Here is an 18,748-nt window from a genome sequence, read left to right on the forward strand (position 1 = left end):
CAACCATATGGTAAAAGTCGTCATTTAAGTCCCCGAAGCAGTTTTTGGTTATAAAATAAATAAAAGATCATCATCACAGTGGATTTCTCCTCTCCGTTATGCGGTTGAGTAATATCTATGCTGTATTTGCAAGAAAAATCTAGTTTCGTTTTAACGTCCATTTTGTTATATAATTTACGACTTAAAGGGCTGAATGCGTGACAAATCGTATTTACCACGATTATGGGAGCTTTTGGCATTTGCTTTTGGAAAAACCTGAAAGCATCATTCATCGCATTCACACGTTATCGCTGCGCAGCAGCAGAATCAATTAAAACGCATACAACTATTTTCCAGTGTGATCTTTGTAACCTAATCACCTATACGTGTTAAATAAATTATAGTGGCAATTAATAAATTGGCTTTTCATTTTGCGAAAAACATCTGATATGCTTTTTAAGTTTAATTTGAAATGAATTAACTATTAACTATACTACTCAACAAACGTAAATGTTTCTTCAACGTCAATCTCTTACCTCTATGTAGCGTTATGTCCTCACTGAATTGATTAATAATGTGCAAATAATTTATGACGATTTATTATTTCTCAATCAACCCGGAAGTGTATGCCTTCTGCTTCCGCCAATCTGAGAACTCCACTCATGCAACGAAAATGGCGAGTGGAGGGGGCTCGGTTGCTATGCTGTGGACCGAAGTGAACCGCTGTGGACAGAATGGAGACTACACCAGAGCCCTGAAAGCTCTGAACAAAAGTAGGGTTTCATGCCGTTGCTTGGAGCTGCTGTTGATCTGCAGATCAGTGATCACATGCCTGCATCTCTGCTCGTCTTGCTACAGCAGGGCGGTGATCAGCTAGCTAGCAGCAGCTGTTAGCATTTCGCTAGGCTAACGTCAGTTAGCCAGTTATTTGCGGAATACAAACACCGACCTGGCTTCGTATGCCAAAGTACTGGTCTCGTCACAGACCTTGGGACTATAGCTACCAAATGATACATTTTCGCGTTGTTTTGTTTAGGGTAGATTACGAAAAATGTGCCCCAGAAATGTGCTTGCTGACTAGTGACGTGTCCCTAGTTAGCTATCATGGATGAAAGGTTTAGCTGCTCATCACTGCAGTTGATCTGTGAGTGTAAACAATAAACAAAATGTTAACTAACTAGATTGTGTAATCAATCTGTTAGCAAATGTCCCGACTATTTTTCAGTCCATAAAATCGCAGTATTTGGTTGACGCATGTTTGCTGTAGATTTTAACTTTTAGCCAGTGTTGGGAGTAACTAGTTACTAAGTAACTAGTTACTGTAACTTAACTACCTTTTTCAGTAACTAGTAATCTAACTAATTACTTTTTCAAATTCAGTAACTCAGTTACAGTTACTAAAATAGTAACTGGACTAGTTACTAGTTACTTTAGGACATGAAAATAACGGACAACTTCAGAGGATTACCCAGTTTCTGATCCTCAGACCTAGTCCGGGGAAAGAGCTGCAGCCAGAGCCCCAGAGGCTAAGGACCTTGATAGGCTATAAGCCTCCCCAATAAGCGAATGTTCAATGCCACACTGTGGCACAGCAACACTAACATAATGTGTGCATTAATAACAATCGAAGCGGACTTTTAAAAGTAACGCAAAAGTTACTTTCCCTAGTAACTAATTACTTTGAAGTAACTGGTAACTTTAAAGTAATTAAATTACCTTTTGAGAGAAGTAACTAGTAACTGTAACTAATTACCAATTTTCAGTAACTTTCCCAACACTGCTTTTAGCTAATGGGTTTTGATATGTGTTTGTGTTGATTTCTGTTGCAGTTTTGCACGAAGTCAGGGATGATGTGACAGCCCTTCACTGTAAAATCGTATGCCTTGTTCAAAATGGCAGCTTCAAAGAGGCGCTGAATGTCATGAACACCAGTTCAAAAGTGCTTGGCAGGTATGTTATAAACTGTCAGTGTCGGTTTCACCTGTTGTAAACTCTTAACTTGCTTAATAGTAACTGTGCAGTCTTAATATGAAAGCAGATGCCATTTTTGGTAGACTTCCATCCTAATTATCAAATAATATGATAGCTCTATTCAGTTTTTGCAGTGTTGATGCCATATTCTACCCATTGAAACTATCTTGTTTTTGGCAATGTTTATTATATATATTTTTTCTGTCGTCCCTTCAGTGACCTTGTTGTTTTCGAGAAGGCGTACTGTGAGTACCGGCTGAACAGAGTGGAAAGTGCCCTGAAGACCATTGAAAATGCATCTGAGCAGACAGACAAGCTGAAGGAGCTCTATGGTCAAGTGGTAAGTAACCAAATGATAATTGTTCAATGCACATTTATGTACGTGTGTATATGCATACTTGAGTGTAAGGGACAGCTTTCCTGCTCGCCATAACTCTTGAGTGAAATGTCACCAAAAAGGCACGACATTTGGTTTGACCAATATATGGGTTTTTGAAGATCCTCAATGGATCCGCCAAACTGCTGATAGCCACTGTAACAACAAGTATTCAATGTTTCTTCAAATGTTATTCTTGTCAGGGTGGAAAATACTTTCAATCTCAGGAAAGAAGTTCTGTAGCACTGAAAATAGTCCCTGTCGTAATTAAGAATTTGTTCCCATTTAAATTTGATTGGGTAATATTAACTACAATAGCTTGGCTTTTTCGTGGTTAGTGATTTTTAAAATTGAATCTGTGTCTTTGTGAGCTGTATTTAAAGCTTTGTTCGCTTACAATTGGAGACTTCCGGTTTGAAGGCTAAAAAGGGGACATGGGAAGTCGTATGGTAACAGAAGTAGGGAAAATGCATTGTTGATTTTGTCATTTTCATAGGATTTGTTGACGATAAGAACTTTATAAAAAAAAAGTATCCTCTATGGCTCCCCATAAACAACCAACATAATATTGATAAATATAATAATAAATGAATGTGTAATCATACATTAGTGTGATAAGAACTACTTAAAATGGCAGGAACCATATTTGTGAAACATTTATTTCACATGTAATTTTTTTTTTGCTGCTCATATCCCAACCGACATGAGCCAAACTGTGGATGGCATCCACAAGGTGGCGATCGAGAAGTTTTAGCTTCACTTTTGAGGAGCTGTCATGACGTCCATATTTTATACATCACTGAGGATACGTCCCAGTTATGCATCCATGCGATGTTTTTTCTTTCTTTATTAGTTAGCCTGGCCTAGCCAGTGACTCATAGGAATAGACTACGTGACAACCAGGAAAGACTGGTGACTACTGGAGAGTCAGTTGACAGCCGGAACAGGGACGGCACCCGGGTAGCAGTATGGGTTAGCTCCCCAGCCTGCGTCTTCCGTGAGGAAGAAGCCCAAAAACCCACGAGAGGCCTTTTAGGAGGGCCATTCAAGCCGCAAGTGGAGACTGCAGTGCCAGCAAGTACTGGTACTGCATGGTATCCACTAAGATACCATCACCTCGGAATGAGATGTTTGGAGCGGGGGAGTCTGGTGCAGCGCACAGGTCGTAGACCTGGTGAGACGAGGGAGGAACCCGGCCGGGTGGCAACCCACAGAGCCCGGTCCCTCTACGTACCAGAGCCCTCTCCCTCCCCCGGTCCCGGCAGAGTAGTTCCGGAGCAGCGGATTGAGTGGCCCTGACCGCATGACCACCTTCGACCCTCCCTATAGGGCTGACCGTGGGTAGCTACTGGGACGTAAGTTGGGGCTTGGCCAGCCCCGGCTGGGTCACCTGGGCGAGGGTGTATGATGTTGCGAGACCCGAAACATCCTATGACCCCAGGGTACATCACTGAGGATACGTCCCAGTTATGCATCCATGCGATGTTTTTTCTTTCTTTATACAGTCTATGTATCAGCCCGATATTCACCTTATGTTCAGACCTTACAGTGGGCCAAATTCTTCCGGGTCCGTCTAACACTTCCGGCGGTCACGGCGCCAAATATGAAAGAACGTCATGAAGAAGAGAGTTGTTTTTGTAGCGGACAGCGCAGGGTGTAAAACAAAAACATAGCCTACTACTTTGAGCTCGGTACACAGCAAGCAAGCGAGTATCCACTGTTAGCCAGGTCAGATAACGTTATCGTCGACAATGACGAGCACTTTCTTGTAAAACATACCTGGACTCCAACAAAGAAAGCTTCAGAAGGTTTTCTCTCCTCCGAGCGCAGCTCGAGCCACTTACGTCTATAAGACCCGCACACGTTAACATAATTCCCTGGAATGCGAGAATTAACGAGTCAGTTACATGGCATTGCATTCTTAGACATTGCCGTTTGCTTTTATTTGGTATGTTACATACAATTGGCTAAAGTATTAGTTAATTCAGAGTTAGATTATATTGGAGCAGCCAGCCATTTTTTTTTCTTTTTTTTGCCGGAAGTCGTAGGACGGCCACAGAACCGGGTCAAATGGGCGTGGCTACATAAGGTGAATACTGTTCAATCAATATTAGTCTAACCCAAACAAGACCTGCTCTTTAAAATAAATGATGAAGTCTGCAGAGTTTTCCTTCCCATTCTTTTGGCTGAGTATGAAGAGTAATAATCAGCTGACTGGAACTGCCTGTTTTCATTGGCCAGCTGTACAGACTGGAGCGCTATGACGACTGCAAGGCCGTCTACACAGACCTGATCAGGAACTCCCAGGATGAGTATGAGGAGGAGAGGAAGACCAACCTGTCTGCTGTGGTGGCCGCCATGAGCCAATGGGAGGAGGCCTGTTCGGTGAGCGCCTTTACAACACTTTTGCATTTACATTTTGAACACGCATATCATTCAGCTGACACTCTTAACCAGAACGACTTCAAATTAATGCAGTAAAACAAACGTTCACACGAAGCATGTTTGGAGCAGTTTGTTAGAATCTGGAGGCTGGAGAATATACTCCTTTTTAGTTTTGTTGGTTTGGTCAAGTTTGGTTCAAGCGAGAAAATGAGAACTGCGGTGTGGTTCATTAGGTGTGAGAATGAACTCCAAGCAACTGCAGGAAACAACCCCAAAACACACAGGTTTATGGATCTGAGGAGACGGATGTTGACATCTGATAGCTAGCAGTTTTGGACGGATCACATTCAGCTATTTCTTCGTGTGTTATTAACTACGGTAGTATGAACACCAGCAAAGAAGGGTGCAGCAGGCTAGTCCTTCCTTAACCGAGAGTTTGTCACAGCACTAGTGTCACCAATACAGTTTTCTGTACATTTATTGTACTTGGTGATACTGATGTGTAGGGGTGTCACGATACACTCAGTTCACGATACGATACGTATCACAATACTGGGTTCACGATAACGATACGATACGATACGATTTTAACAATATTTTTTTAAACTTGAATAATGACAATATATGACTGGAAAAGTAGTATTTTATTTGAAATACACAAATACAAAACATGCTGTTGTGGGAAATTGTTATTACAATAACAACTAGAAAAAACATGAGATTGGAGATAAGGCTTATCTTGAAATAGAATGAGTTACACCGTCACTTAGATTTACTTTGAACTAAAAGGTTTCTCAGCAGTATAAATTCTCATTATGCATCTTCAGTTTTTCTTCAAACTCAAACAACAAGACTTTTCTTAATCTATTTTTTATGCATCTTCAGTTTTTCCTGTCAAGTAAACAGTTTTGCCAGAAACTCAATTGAATGGTTTCTCTCCTGTATAACTTATCATGTGTCTCTTCAGAGACTTGTTCAACTGAACTACTTTCCACACATTGAACTTCAACAAACAAAGACGTTTCTTAGTCTATTTTTTGAAAAAAAAAAAAAAAAAAAATTTTTTTTTTTTTTTTTTTTTGCGATATGAGATTTCATCTCAACGATACATATCGTGACGTTTTACTATCGCGAAATTTCGTGGGACGATATATTGTGACACCCCTACTGATGTGTATTTGTGTGTGTTTTTTGTGTTTTGTTTTTACTGCAGGACGATCTAGGCTTACCTGAGACGACATATGAGCTGTGCTACAACGCTGCCTGCACTCTGATTGGCCAGGGACAGCTCACAGAGGCCCTCAATAAACTACAACAAGCAGAAGGTCATCATCAGTCTAATTTCATTTTGGCATTTCCTGTCAAGTGTCAGGTTCATCCAGCTCTGGCATTTTCACTCACTTTGATTGTTTACTTTTTCAGAGCTTTGCCGGGTTTCCTTGGCGGACGATACTGTAAGTGTTGCACTGCTTTTCGGAAATGTTCAAAGTTCTCTGTGTAAACCAGTCAAGACTCAACCTATTTCCAAGGAAGTCAGGCTTTCTCTTGTAGTGTTTTTCATGCACAAACAAGACTATGTGAGCACGGTGGCTCAGTGGTAGAGCTGTCGCCTCAGTTCGATTCTCGCCTGGGACACTGGGCACTGTGGTTGTGTTCCCCCCCATATCTTCAGTGCCTACTGCCCAGGTGGGGTATCTCATCGTAAGGGCCCTTCTCTCTGTGTGGAGTTTGCATGTTCTCCCCGTGCTCCCCCAGGGGGTTCCTCCGTATATAACCCCCCACTAAAAACATGCACAAGATCAGATCGTCATCGTCATCCGACCAGCGACGACAACATCCGAAGTTGGTCCCCGGGCGCTGTACGAGAAAGCGACCACTGCTCCTGGCCTGCCCCTCGGAGGAAAGGACATGCCTGGATGGGTTAAATGCAGAGGACACTTTTCACCGGCCACCGTCAGCATGAGTGTGTTGTGGCCGCATGCATGTATTGTGGTGTTCGTGTGACAATAAAAGACGGGGCTTGTCCCGTTACAAGAGTTTTTTATGTGATTACCAGCTGCATAAAGTGCTTGTAGGAGATATTGTTCCTGGGATCTCACACAAGGGGTCCATGAGAAACCAGCTAGGCGCGTCACCCGTCACCCCTAACTTCGACTCTGGAAGATACTTGAGACTAGATTGGTGATGATGTGCATTTTGTAGGCCTATATGTTTCCATGCACAGATCTTGCAGAATCAAGATCAAGAGATCAAAAGAAAATAAAGTCTGGAAATGTATAGGATAATCTGTCATCTTCGTATTTCCAGAAGTTTAGAAATGGCTCAAAGAAGTTTGTAAATGTATGAAAGAATATTATTGTAGTGTCCTGATATTCTTACGACTACATATGCTGTCATCTCACACATTCTGATGCTGTTCTGTTGTTGTAAAGAATGTCAAGAATAATCTTCATCTATAGAGTGATGCTGTATAGTTAGCCGGGACAAGATGACTATTGGTGAAAATCATACTGAACACCAACCAAAATCTCTTCCAAAAATTAAGGCTTATAAAATGTAAACCATGTGGGAACCCTGAAGATAGACTTTTGACATGATTGAGATTTTGGTTTTTGACAAGGAAGGAATGTTGGCCTACATTGTAAGAATCTGACAATGTAGTATGGGTGTACACAGTCCTCATACATTCAATGTTCTCTTAATGTTGTGTTTTGTACTTAATATATATAAACCATGCAGATGCTTGGCCATCTTTCCCCTACGTCTGGCATCTGATGTTACTGCTTTGTCCCTTGCAGGATGTGACGGAGGAAGACATTGAGTCAGAGCTGGCCGTCATCCATTCTCAGATGGCCTACATCATGCAGTTACAAGGGCGGACAGAGGAGGCGCTGCAGCTCTACAACCAGGTCATCAAGCTCAAGTGAGTTCATGGCAGTTGTGCATGCCATGCATTAGCCTGTTGGATTATGTGTGTGGTTTATTGGTGTCATAGTCGTGCTTTCATTGCTACATCTGAAGTCTGTTTTGTTTCATATCGAATATAAACCACAAAATGTCACAGAAACAACTGAGACAGCCACACTAAAAGCTTTAAAGAACAACTTATTTTTGTCAGTAGTCTTTGTTCACAAAGCAGGGTATTAAATAGAAATTCCACAATACACTATAATTGTTGTGGTTTCATTGCAGGCCATCAGATGTGGGGCTGCTTGCTGTGACTGCCAACAACATCATTACAATAAACAAGGTGGGTAGATGACAAACTTTACAACCTAAATATGAATTTATGAAACTAGCCATAGCCTATCACACAATGAATCATCAATATTTTGGCTATGCAAATCTCTGGATCCTCTTGTCAGAAATCCCAAGGTAGAACTCGCTGCTAATAACGTATTACCGTAATCTCTTCCAACAGATGTCTATGAAAAGTGAAATTCCAAATGAAAATGTTTTCATCCTGCTGTTTAGTAGATTAACGTCCTCTCTGTTCTTCCAGGACCAAAATGTGTTCGACTCGAAGAAGAAGGTGAAACTGACGAATGCTGAAGGTGTGGAATACAAGCTGGCCAAGAAGCAGCTGCAGGCGATAGACTTCAACAAAGCCCTGTTGGCCATGTACACTAACCAGGTATGGTTGTGGTTGAATAGCTGCCATATTGGCTATTACAGCAAGAGTTAGTTTTAGAGATGAAACGTTGTGAGAATTTCATATCACGGTTATAGTGACCAAAATTACCATGGTTATCAGTATTATCGCGTCATTGTTAAAATGAGATGAAAATGTTCAAAAAGTACCGATACATTCACTGAAACCATTTCACCAAGGCTGCACACCTGCCTGTGGGAGACTGTTGCTAAATTTGGTTGATGATGGACCACATTTACTGTGTTTTTAAAGCGCTTTAAGCACAGTAAACACGGTAATCACGATAACACAGTTTTAATAATAATGAACATTTGGAATGGTACGTTACCGTCGGGAATTTGATCACGGTTTGTCATTAAACCGGTTATCGTTTCATCCCTAGTTAGGTTCATAGGTTGAAGTGAAGCTTGTAAACTTGTGTTTAACCTTACACAATAATCAGTTGGAATTTTTTTAATCTTATGTATGGCGAAGTCACATGCTAAATAATCCAGTTGATGTTCATCATGCTGACCTGTATGGTAATTGAAAGCATTAACCGTATTGAACTGAAACTATAATTAATTTTGAACGTGACATTCTCTTCACTTTGCTCTGCCTAAAAAGACACCAAGTTTCCAAAACAAGACACTTTCTGTCCACCTTGCATCTGCTTCCTTTTGAGTGTCGGCTATTTAGAAAAGAAAAGGGGCGTGGCAGTTTTCCATGTCTGCACCAATGTCACCAGGACAAATTCTAGTACATTTATCATCCTTAGTGATTCAATCAATCCTACTGTTACCCAGAATAGAGGAAATTCCACGATGAATCAGAATTGTTTGTTGCGGTCTTCTCCCAACAGGCCGACCAGTGCAGAAAGCTGTCGTCCAGTCTCCAGTCTCAGAACCCGGGTCACCCTCGGCCGGTCCTGATCCAGGTTGCCCAGCTGTGCAGGGAGAAGCAGCACATTAAGGGCATAGAGTTGCTGCAGGTAAGTAGCTACAGCAATCACCACAGAGAACGATTTACTACATGACACATATTTAGTCTATTCTATCGATCTATTCTACTGCTGTGCTCATTTTCTGCTGCTCTGCATAATAGTGTGCAAAAGGGCTAAAATTTAAAATGTAAGATTTCATTGTCAATTCATCCCTTAGTTGCATTTAATATAAGGCATAATTGATATGTGTCAGTGTGATCTTAGATGTTACTGTTCCTCCCCTTAGGACTCCATAACCACTTGGTCTCATGAACAGTCAAGATTATTTAGTTTGTTAAATCTTATTTTAAAAGAATGATTTCGTATTCGATTGGTGAAAAACTATTGTGATGACGATTTTAGTACATTTACAAAACCATGCTAACTGCTTGTGCTTTTTCCTTTTCAGCAATTCTCAGATCAACATCCAGAGAGTGCGTCTGGTATAAAACTGACAATGGCACAACTCTATTTGACGCAAGGTATTGGCATGTTTTTAGACTGTTTAACGGTTTATGCTGTCATTTATAAAGCACACAGACAATGAAAACAATTGAAAACTTAATATTGTTATTTTTACTTACTACTAGTACTGGGTAACGTTTCTAATTTTGCTATGCCTTTTTCCAGCCTTAAAATGTCTTTCTGATTCCACGGCGATACTTTTCAGTACCTTTTTTGTCAAATGAAAGCACATTTCATTGCGGGGATTCAACGGATAACCCGAGTAAAATGATCCATAGACAAGAAGGAACAATGAGTTGCGATGGAAGAATCTGACTATTCTCAACTTTTTTGATGCTTAAGAATCAATAATCATATAGCAGAATTGCCACTGTACCGATTTTTCAATACCTAGCCCTGGTTTCTAGAGATGTCATCTGAACAATGTTAATCTATGGGCTTAACCATGGTTGTAAAGGACATATTTGTCTTCTCATATGATCCGTTCTTCGGGGACTCGTGCCATAAGAGCTTGTTTTTGGTTCTACAGGTCATGTTACGAAAGCCTGTGACATCCTGAAGTCAATTGAAGATTTCAAGCACAAACAAGGCATGGTAAGTGTGATTTAGTGTTGCACTGAGTTTCTGTGTTGGGGAAAAAGTACCTGATATGACAACAAATATTATATTTATTATAGTACTGTATATGTCTGTTTATTTCATACTAGAAATATCATGCACTAATTTCTAGCTTTGCGCGCTCATTTCTACCACGGCGCGCTCTGCATTTCGCGCATGCACACAGTTAAGCAATTGTGGAACCCCGTTGTGGAACCCCTTTACCTTATTATAGTAGTGAGATATCCAGGTAAAGGTATTGGTTTTTATTTTTTCGACAGAACCAGCAGTCTATTTTCCATTTTTGACCATTTTTCGAGCCACTTATTGTTTTAACAGATCTTTCAGTGTTTGTTGGTTGTTACCCCCTAAGTGGATGGCCATTCATTCACCTTGTGTCTCCCATGGCGTCCGGCTAACCTGTGTGTGTTTCCTCAGGTATCGGCTCTAGTGACAATGTACACCCACGAAGAAGACATCGATAGCGCCATTGACATTTTTAGTCAAGCTATTCAACACTACCAGTCCCAACAGGTTTGTGTCTGATATTTTTATGCCTTATCTGTTCACCCAAAACAATTTTGAGACGATATATTCCACGAAATAATCTGTTTAAAGGTTTACTATGCAACTACTTCATAAAAAAAACACACACATATAATTATACAAAAGTGTGGCAGTGTGTTTATGTTGAGAGATGCTGCGCCGTGTGTGTTCTGTGTTCATGCGGTCGAGCGAGGCTGTGTTTATGTGGAGAGGGAGAGCGCCGGTAAACCCTTCAAATGCAGGGATTAAATGTTTCTTTCTGATAGTTTCACAACGGGTATGTTACAAAAACACAAATAAACACACACATACCTCCAAACCATCAAGGGATGAGCTGCAAACAGCTCAAAAGCTGATCTGGGAAGGAGCTCTATTTCCTAGTTTTATGTCCGCTCTGCTGAGGGATTGGCTCAGAACATCTTAGCGATGCTATTGGCTGGGCTCTTGCACTGTGAGCAATGTTATTGGCTGGGGGTTATACAGCCCCACGTGGACCTCTACACAATTTATCTGCCCAAATACGTCCCGGCACAGCCAAACAAACTGTTAACAGCACCAAAATCAGGCAGGGGGCAGCGTCTGACCACAACCACACTGTATTTAGTGGGTTAAAATTGATGTTTTTGAGGAGAAACTTTTCTAAGGATATATATATATTATTTTTTTTATGAAATAGTTGCATACTGTTTTGGTACTTGCTAGTCACTATCTCTGATAAGTACAATACGATGGTGATTCAACCTACACTGTCAAGGCTTACATGTGTGGTTAATAGAGAGCTGCAGGAACGAGTCCGGAAATCATCGGTGCTACCACTCCTGGTTCTTCACTGTTTTTGCCTATGGGAGTTTTGAATGGGTTTTTGGCGCAATGCTTCTAATAATCTCTCTGGGCAACGCTGGCTTGATCAAACGCGAACCAGTGTTTTTGTAATATCATCTTCACACACGAGGACCACTTTTATGAGTTTTGAAGCTTTTACGTAAAAGGGCGGCTAGCTAGCAAACGGCTAAATGAGACTACATTGTTGAGTCGACGGGGATATATACGTCAATAACGTCACCACTTCAAAGGACGAACACGGAAATTCTCTTTCCCTCACCTGGTTCAGCCCGGGGTAAGCAGTGCACATCAACAACAGTCCAGGTTGAGTGCTGACGTGACGTGGAAGCCTATGCGACAGTGTGTAGTTCTGGATTAGCTTAGCTCAAGCTTTTTACTTCTAGGGCTCGCATTTACGCTACAAAACTCATGAAAGTGGTCCTCATGCGTGAAGATTATCCGACTGAACTCTGGTTCGCGTTTGATTAAGCTTGCCTTGCCCAGAGACCTTATTTGAAGCATCGCGGCAAAAACCCATTCAAAAATCCCATAGACAGAAACAGTGAAGAACCAGGAAGTCCGGGACTTCCGCGTTCTGACTACAAAAATACGTCATCCCTGCGGCTCTCTATATGTATTCTGAAAAAGGACAAGCCAATATGCAAACCAAGTTAGGACATCTGAAGACATGGTTCCATTGTTTGATTGCCCCATTCCTCTCTCCCTCACTAGCCTGGATCCTCTTCACACTTGGCTCTGGTACGAGAAGCTGCTAATTTCAAACTGAAGTACGGACGTAAAAAAGAAGCCATCAGTGATCTAGAGCAGCTGTGGAAGTGAGTACAGCCGTGCAAAACAGTATTGTACTTCGACATGTCTGGAGTATTTGGAGGGAAAACAACAACAGCATGTTTCATATAACTGATCCCACAGCTCAGCTGGCAATGTGCTTTTTTTTTGTTAGAAGTGTCTTTGCAGTGTAAGTACCGGTAGTCCAAATGTTTGGGACTGCTTTCAAATGGCAAAGTCAAATTGATGTATAGAGCGCTTGAACAAAACTACTTGCGGAGCAACAAGAAACACACAAATTGTATTCCAAAAATAAGAAAATAAACGCATAATAGCATTCATACCTATATTTAAATGATAAACATATGTATGTACAGGTGTGTGCATTTACATGTTTGTATATTGTATACCTTTAAAAAAAACTTGCATATTTGTCAGGTGATGATCAGGATATTCGGTTTTACTAATAAAATCCTTATTCTCAGGACTGCAAATCTTGCTGGAATTTCCCCTTTTCACAGGAATTAAATGCAACATTGTTTTTCCCTCTTATACAGGCAGAACACCAACGACATCCACACGCTGGCACAGCTCATCTCAGCCTACTCCCTGGTTGACACGGATAAAGCTAAATCGTATCCTTTCACATGGTGAAATGTTTGAAATGGAACGTACCAGATTTGTATATCGGTGATCCACGATTAAACTGCTGTTGAGTTGTATGCTGTTGTATTACACACGTGGGGTAGAGGCAGAAAAAAGGCTGTTGCATGTGAAGCTCCTTCAGACCCTGAGGACCTCAGGTAGTAGTGAACCCAAGATCAGGAGCATCAAACGGTGTGGGTGTCCAGAGTGAAAGACAATTTGCAGTGGTCCTGCCTACTATCGATACATTAGAGAGAATTAAGACCTAGTTGTTTCCACTATAAATACGTTCCCTAACATATGTAAGTTCCACATGTGCCGAGACGCTAAATGCATTTGGTGTTCTCGACCTATTCTGCTATGATCTTTTCAACTTTTTAGCTGCGGCCAGCAGCTCTATAAGTCACTCTGTCATTTGGTCGGTCCACAAAAAGTTCACCACCCTTTGGACGACGATATGATATTTGCTGATATCACAAAGTCTGCCTGCCACGATATGATATCGATTAAATTCAGGGGTCTGCGGTCGATCTGGGACGATATCATGATATTTAAATTTTCCCTAAATTGATTTATCAACTTTTAATACTTTTCAAGACGCCACAGATACCCTGTTATTGCCATATAGACCCTGTAACTGTGTCCCAGGCTGTATAATGACTGAGCTAAACTGTTGTCTTTTTCTTCTTTTCGTTTTGTTTCTTTTCCTTTTATGCCGCCAAGCGAATATATCCTTAGCCATTTTCTCCAGCCTCAGCAAGCACCTCCCCTCCCCAGACACCATGTCTTTCAACGTGGACGTGGACGAGCTGGAGAACTCCCATGGGGCTAACTACGTCAGGAAGAAGGCCGCTAAGGTCACAGGAGAAAACCTTCCCAACGAGCAAGGGTATATTATGATGTGCAGAACATGCGAACACATTTCCAGTGTTTCTTGCTAAAGACGTATTTAGAGAGGCGAGGCAGATGCACATTTGCCGCTTTTATCCTGATGGGTTTACGTTCTCTTCACAGCCAAGGCGAGGTCAAAAAGAAGAGGAAGAAAAAGAAAGGTATGCCAGTGCGTGACCATGAACGAATCAGTCAACATGCCACCAAATATCTTGAACTTCCAGGGAGTAGAGGGGAGGTTTCATTCCAAAATGGAGTAGGGGCCAGAAAGTGGGTTTTGAAAGCCAGAAATCTCAGCCGCTGGCCAAATAATGAATCATTGAGTTATTGGGATTGATCATCAACAGCCCTATAGATGTATTAGTTATTTTGTGCTATGGGGTAGTATAAATGTTCTTTACTGCCCCTTTAAGATGTAATCAGCTGTGCATTTGGAATATTGATGAATGAAGATTGGTTACAAACTTATCTTTAACCCTGTGTAGTCACTGACCACAGATCTGTCCCATTGATGTTCTTCTTGTCAGGCAAGTTGCCCAAGAACTGTGACCCCAAAGCGACCCCTGACCCCGAGCGATGGCTGCCCATGAGGGAGCGTGCCTATTACAGAGGCAAGAAGAAGGGGAAGAAGAAGGAGCAGATAGGCAAAGGCACACAGGGAGCAACGGCAGGAGCTGCCGCCGAGCTGTAGGTCAACTCCTACTTTTCCTAAATGAATGTGAAATGCCTCCAGAACAAGATCTTCATATAATGTCCATGAGCTGTGGAAAAGCGGTTTTCCCACGTAGGACTATAAAATCAAAATGGTTCTTAATCTCTTCCAGCGATGCCAGTAAGACGGCCAGCAGCCCGCCCACCTCCCCCAGACCGGGCTCCGCCTCCGGGTCGGCCCCGGCCGCCGCCGCCAACGTGGTCCCCCCGCGGCAGCAGAAACCCACCGCCTCGGGCGCCACCCGCAAGAAGGCTCCACAGAAGAAGAAGAAAGGAGGCAAGGGAGGATGGTAGTACTAGTCAGAGGTTCGCAAACACCTGAGGCAGAGAGAGGGCCCATGGGATACACTGTCAACGGAAAATCATAAGCTTTGTCTTTTTTTTTCTTTTTTTTATGTTTCAAGTTCCAAGTTTTAGTTTTTCTCTTTTTTAAGACCATCCATTCAAATGTGTACAAGTAATGTCTTGGTTATTGTATAGGAGCTGAGAAAAGGCCCCCCCTTTGCCTTGCTACCTCCTTGATTTGGTACAGAAGAGAAATTGTCGGAGTGTCTCTCGAAATGGCCCAAGACCTCATTTGTTTTTGTGTTTCCGGCAGGAGGGGCCCGCTCTTTTGTTGAGATGCATACTTCAAATACGGATCCAATTATTATTTTTTATTCACGGTGAATTCTACTGAAATTAACATTTTGGTTCGGCAAAAAGCAGACTGTTTCCTAAAATGTTTTGTTCTTTTACTTTGTGTGTTTTGATTTTTGTTATTACGTGTTTGAGATCACAGCGATACTCAGCAAATGTCAGTGCCTGAGATGGCACAAAGAAAGCTTGATGAGCTGTTATGGCTCCATTGACATTTTCTTTTCATCATTGAGAAATTGGATTTAGTGTCATCCTACTGCATTTGCCTTGATCCGGAGAAGTCAAAACTCTTTATTTTTAGGACATTTTAAGAAGACGACCGCCTTTGCAAGGACTATAAAGGTTTTCATTGGGGGGGGGGGGGGCATTGCCATTAATTTTCCAGGGCCTGAGTATTAGAATGCCATACTCTGGCTGTGAGCATCAATTTCCTTGATCTATGATCCTATACTTCAAATCAGCTGACCTTATCAACCAAAAACAGACAGGTGGCAGATGCAACGTTAAAGAATATTTATTTTTCAATCTGGGTCTCAATTTAAGCAAAATAATTGTAATTCTTGAATTGAAGTATGTCAGTTTCACGTTGTTTTAGCAACAAGTTTAACATAAAGAAAGTGACTATTTTGGCTGAACACGTGTCCCATTTTGTTACGTCTTAATAAATGGTGTTCCTTGACAACGGCAACATGGCCCTTCTGTTATTCAGTCTGGAGTGGATCTGGATTTTTCCTCCACTTACTTGGCTCAAAGGGCTTTCTGGGAGAATGAGTTAAATTGTTGCAGCAGGTTGCCTCTAATACATACCCAGTCATAACCATTGTCTTGAGATGTCTTAAGATGTCTTGAGACATTTTGCATGGTCAAGAGGTCTCAAGACCTCTTGAGACTAAAACTGAAGACATGCAGTTGTGTCTTAAGACAAGGGTTAGGGTTAGGGTTAACCCTAACCCTAACCTTAAGACAAGAAAGTGCCCGTCTTGAGACATAAGAGCCGGATTTTCAATCTGTGTCTTGAAGACATTGAACATCTTAAGACACATTTTCTATGTCTTAAGACATGCAAGTGCATGTCTTCAAGACTGAATATCTTAAGACATTTTCTGTGTCTTAAGACATGAACGTGCACGTCTTGAGACAAGATTTTCTGTCTTCAAGACTGAATATCTTAAGACATTTTCTGTGTCTTAAGACTGCATTATCTTAAGACATCACTTTGTCTTTAGGGTGCCTTTTTTCAATTGGACTAATTTATATTTGCTGATATGGTAACACATTCCAAATGTATGCATGCATGACACCCCCATAGGCGCTTTTCACAGCAACCGTTTTGAGGTGGTAAAGTCTGAAGTAAAGCAGGTGTAACCAATAACATTGATGAGGACCATGGCACTGGCACACCTAAATGGAATGGAACCATCATTAATGGCATGGTTCCACCTGCTTTACTTCCTGCTTTACCACCTCACAATTGTTGTTGTGAAAAGGGTCTATCGCTCTTTGTTTTGTGTGTGTATTGGACTAATTTATATTTGCTGATGGTAACGCATTCCAAATGTATGCATGCCATGATGACACACCCATAGGCCCTTTTCACAGCAACCGTTTTGGACACCTTGAATGGAATGGAACCATCATTAATGGCATGTTACACCTGCTTTACTTTCCGCTTTACCACCTCAAAATGGTTGTTGTGAAAAGGGTATATTGCTCTTTGGTGTGTGTGTGTGCGCGCGCGCGTGCGTGCTAAGGCAGTTACAACATAGCCTAGGTAAACCCAGCCCCCACGTGACCTGCTCTCTCAGTTCCCAGTCACTAGTGACAGAGGTCTGAGAGCAGGTCACGTGGGGGATGGGTTTACCCAGGCTAGTTACAACAGCCTTTTAGTTTGTACTGTGAAACTGCTAAAGTCCAGTAGGTGATGGCAATGCAACTTTAAGGTTGCCAACCGCCATAAAACTCCAAAGAAGAAGAATGCAGAACGCCGTCTGAGCACGCGCAGCTGGTACACCCATGGAAAAGAACGGGGGTACACCTGAAGAGCTGCATTATGTTACTGTCCCTTTAAATGAAGTTGTTGACACGTTCTGCACACTGAGTGATCACCTTTCTCTTGACGATCTTTGGTATAAAGATCGGCCTTACAGGCCTAAACATGGTCGTCCGTCCGCCTCGAATTGGAGCCGTCTCGCCGTCTGGCGGCGCCAGCGAGCCCCACATGCTCGGACGCCACTACGCCCCCCCTCCCCCCCCCCCCCCCGCGGAAGCTCCGTGTGAAAATGGCGGAGATTGTGTGCCAGGCAGTCTGAATGAAATTGAATGTAACGTTCCCAATTCTATGTATTAAATTCTAAAAAACGACCCTCAACATTTGGGAAGGCTAAGCCACACAACTAGTTGTTATAATCTAACATCATGCTTTGAAAGGCGACTTTACGACGAAGAGCCAGGGCAACGGCCAATCACAACTCTCCTGCAGCTGTCGTCACGCACGTATCGTCGCCGTGAAGTCACATTTTCGAGCAGCCCCCGTCAGCCGACGGCGGCCCCTCCCCGTAGGACGGGGCTCCACCCGCCGTCACACGGGGAGGGCGGGGCGAGGCTCTGACGGACGACCATGTTTAGGCCTGTACGGCATCGGAGCCGATACGTTTCCACTCTAATCATTGTGTCAACTCCCACCTACTCCGCTGCGTTGCGTGTCTACTCCGTCCCAGCTCCGACGATCCGGAGCTCTCCGAAAATAAAGATACGCTAGGGTTCTATTTTTCACGGATGACGGAGCAAAGCCGCAGCAAGTTGGGCGGAGCCAGGCATGAAATCAACAGGGCAGAGGTGTTTACAGCATTCAATATCAAGCCAGAGGACAAATATGTATGAGGAAAAGTTCATAATTGAAGTGGAAAACCACAAAATAATATATGACACAACACATCCTTTTTACAAGGACAACACCAAGCAAGTCCACCCCTCCTGTGCTCCTCCAGTTGGGAACAATGATCTTCTGCCTGTTTGTTGTTGTATTTATCCCACATACAAATTGTCTCGCTCGATTTTACAGTGATAACCTGTCGGTCTCGTCACTCTAGCTGTCTGGCGCAGCTGAGCCGTGACGTGCTCTACACGCAGCCAGTGAGTGTTGCCGCAGCACAGAGCACGGAGTAAAACCGGAGATCAGCCGCAAAGCAACGCAATGCAACCAGTGGAATGCCGGCGTCAGTGCGCAGAGAGCGCTACAGCGCTACCGAGTGGTCATCTTCGTTTAACATTCTTTCTTTACATCTCTTTTGTTAGAGAAGTCAGTGCTGGCTAACCGAAC

General features: G+C 42.4%; 1 protein-coding gene across 1 annotated transcript; it reads left to right on the forward strand.

Annotated features, from left to right (window-relative positions):
- Window positions 1-652: 652 nt before the first annotated feature.
- On the forward strand, window positions 653-16,117 carry srp72 (signal recognition particle 72; the record flags this gene model as incomplete). Its single annotated transcript, XM_083651443.1, has 19 exons — window positions 653-752; window positions 1,809-1,929; window positions 2,167-2,290; window positions 4,568-4,711; window positions 5,925-6,036; window positions 6,134-6,165; window positions 7,510-7,634; window positions 7,904-7,961; window positions 8,214-8,345; window positions 9,205-9,333; window positions 9,734-9,806; window positions 10,319-10,383; window positions 10,825-10,920; window positions 12,487-12,590; window positions 13,101-13,178; window positions 13,940-14,077; window positions 14,203-14,240; window positions 14,607-14,766; window positions 14,904-16,117. 19 exons carry the CDS (start codon window positions 653-655, stop codon window positions 15,082-15,084), a joined length of 2,010 nt encoding a protein of 669 aa, XP_083507569.1. The 3' UTR covers window positions 15,085-16,117.
- Between the last annotated feature and the right edge of the window lie 2,631 nt (window positions 16,118-18,748).

The sequence above is a fragment of the Poromitra crassiceps genome, assembly GCF_964638095.1.
Source record: "Poromitra crassiceps genome assembly, chromosome: 15".
In the NCBI taxonomy this organism is placed as follows: Eukaryota; Metazoa; Chordata; class Actinopteri; order Beryciformes; family Melamphaidae; genus Poromitra; species Poromitra crassiceps.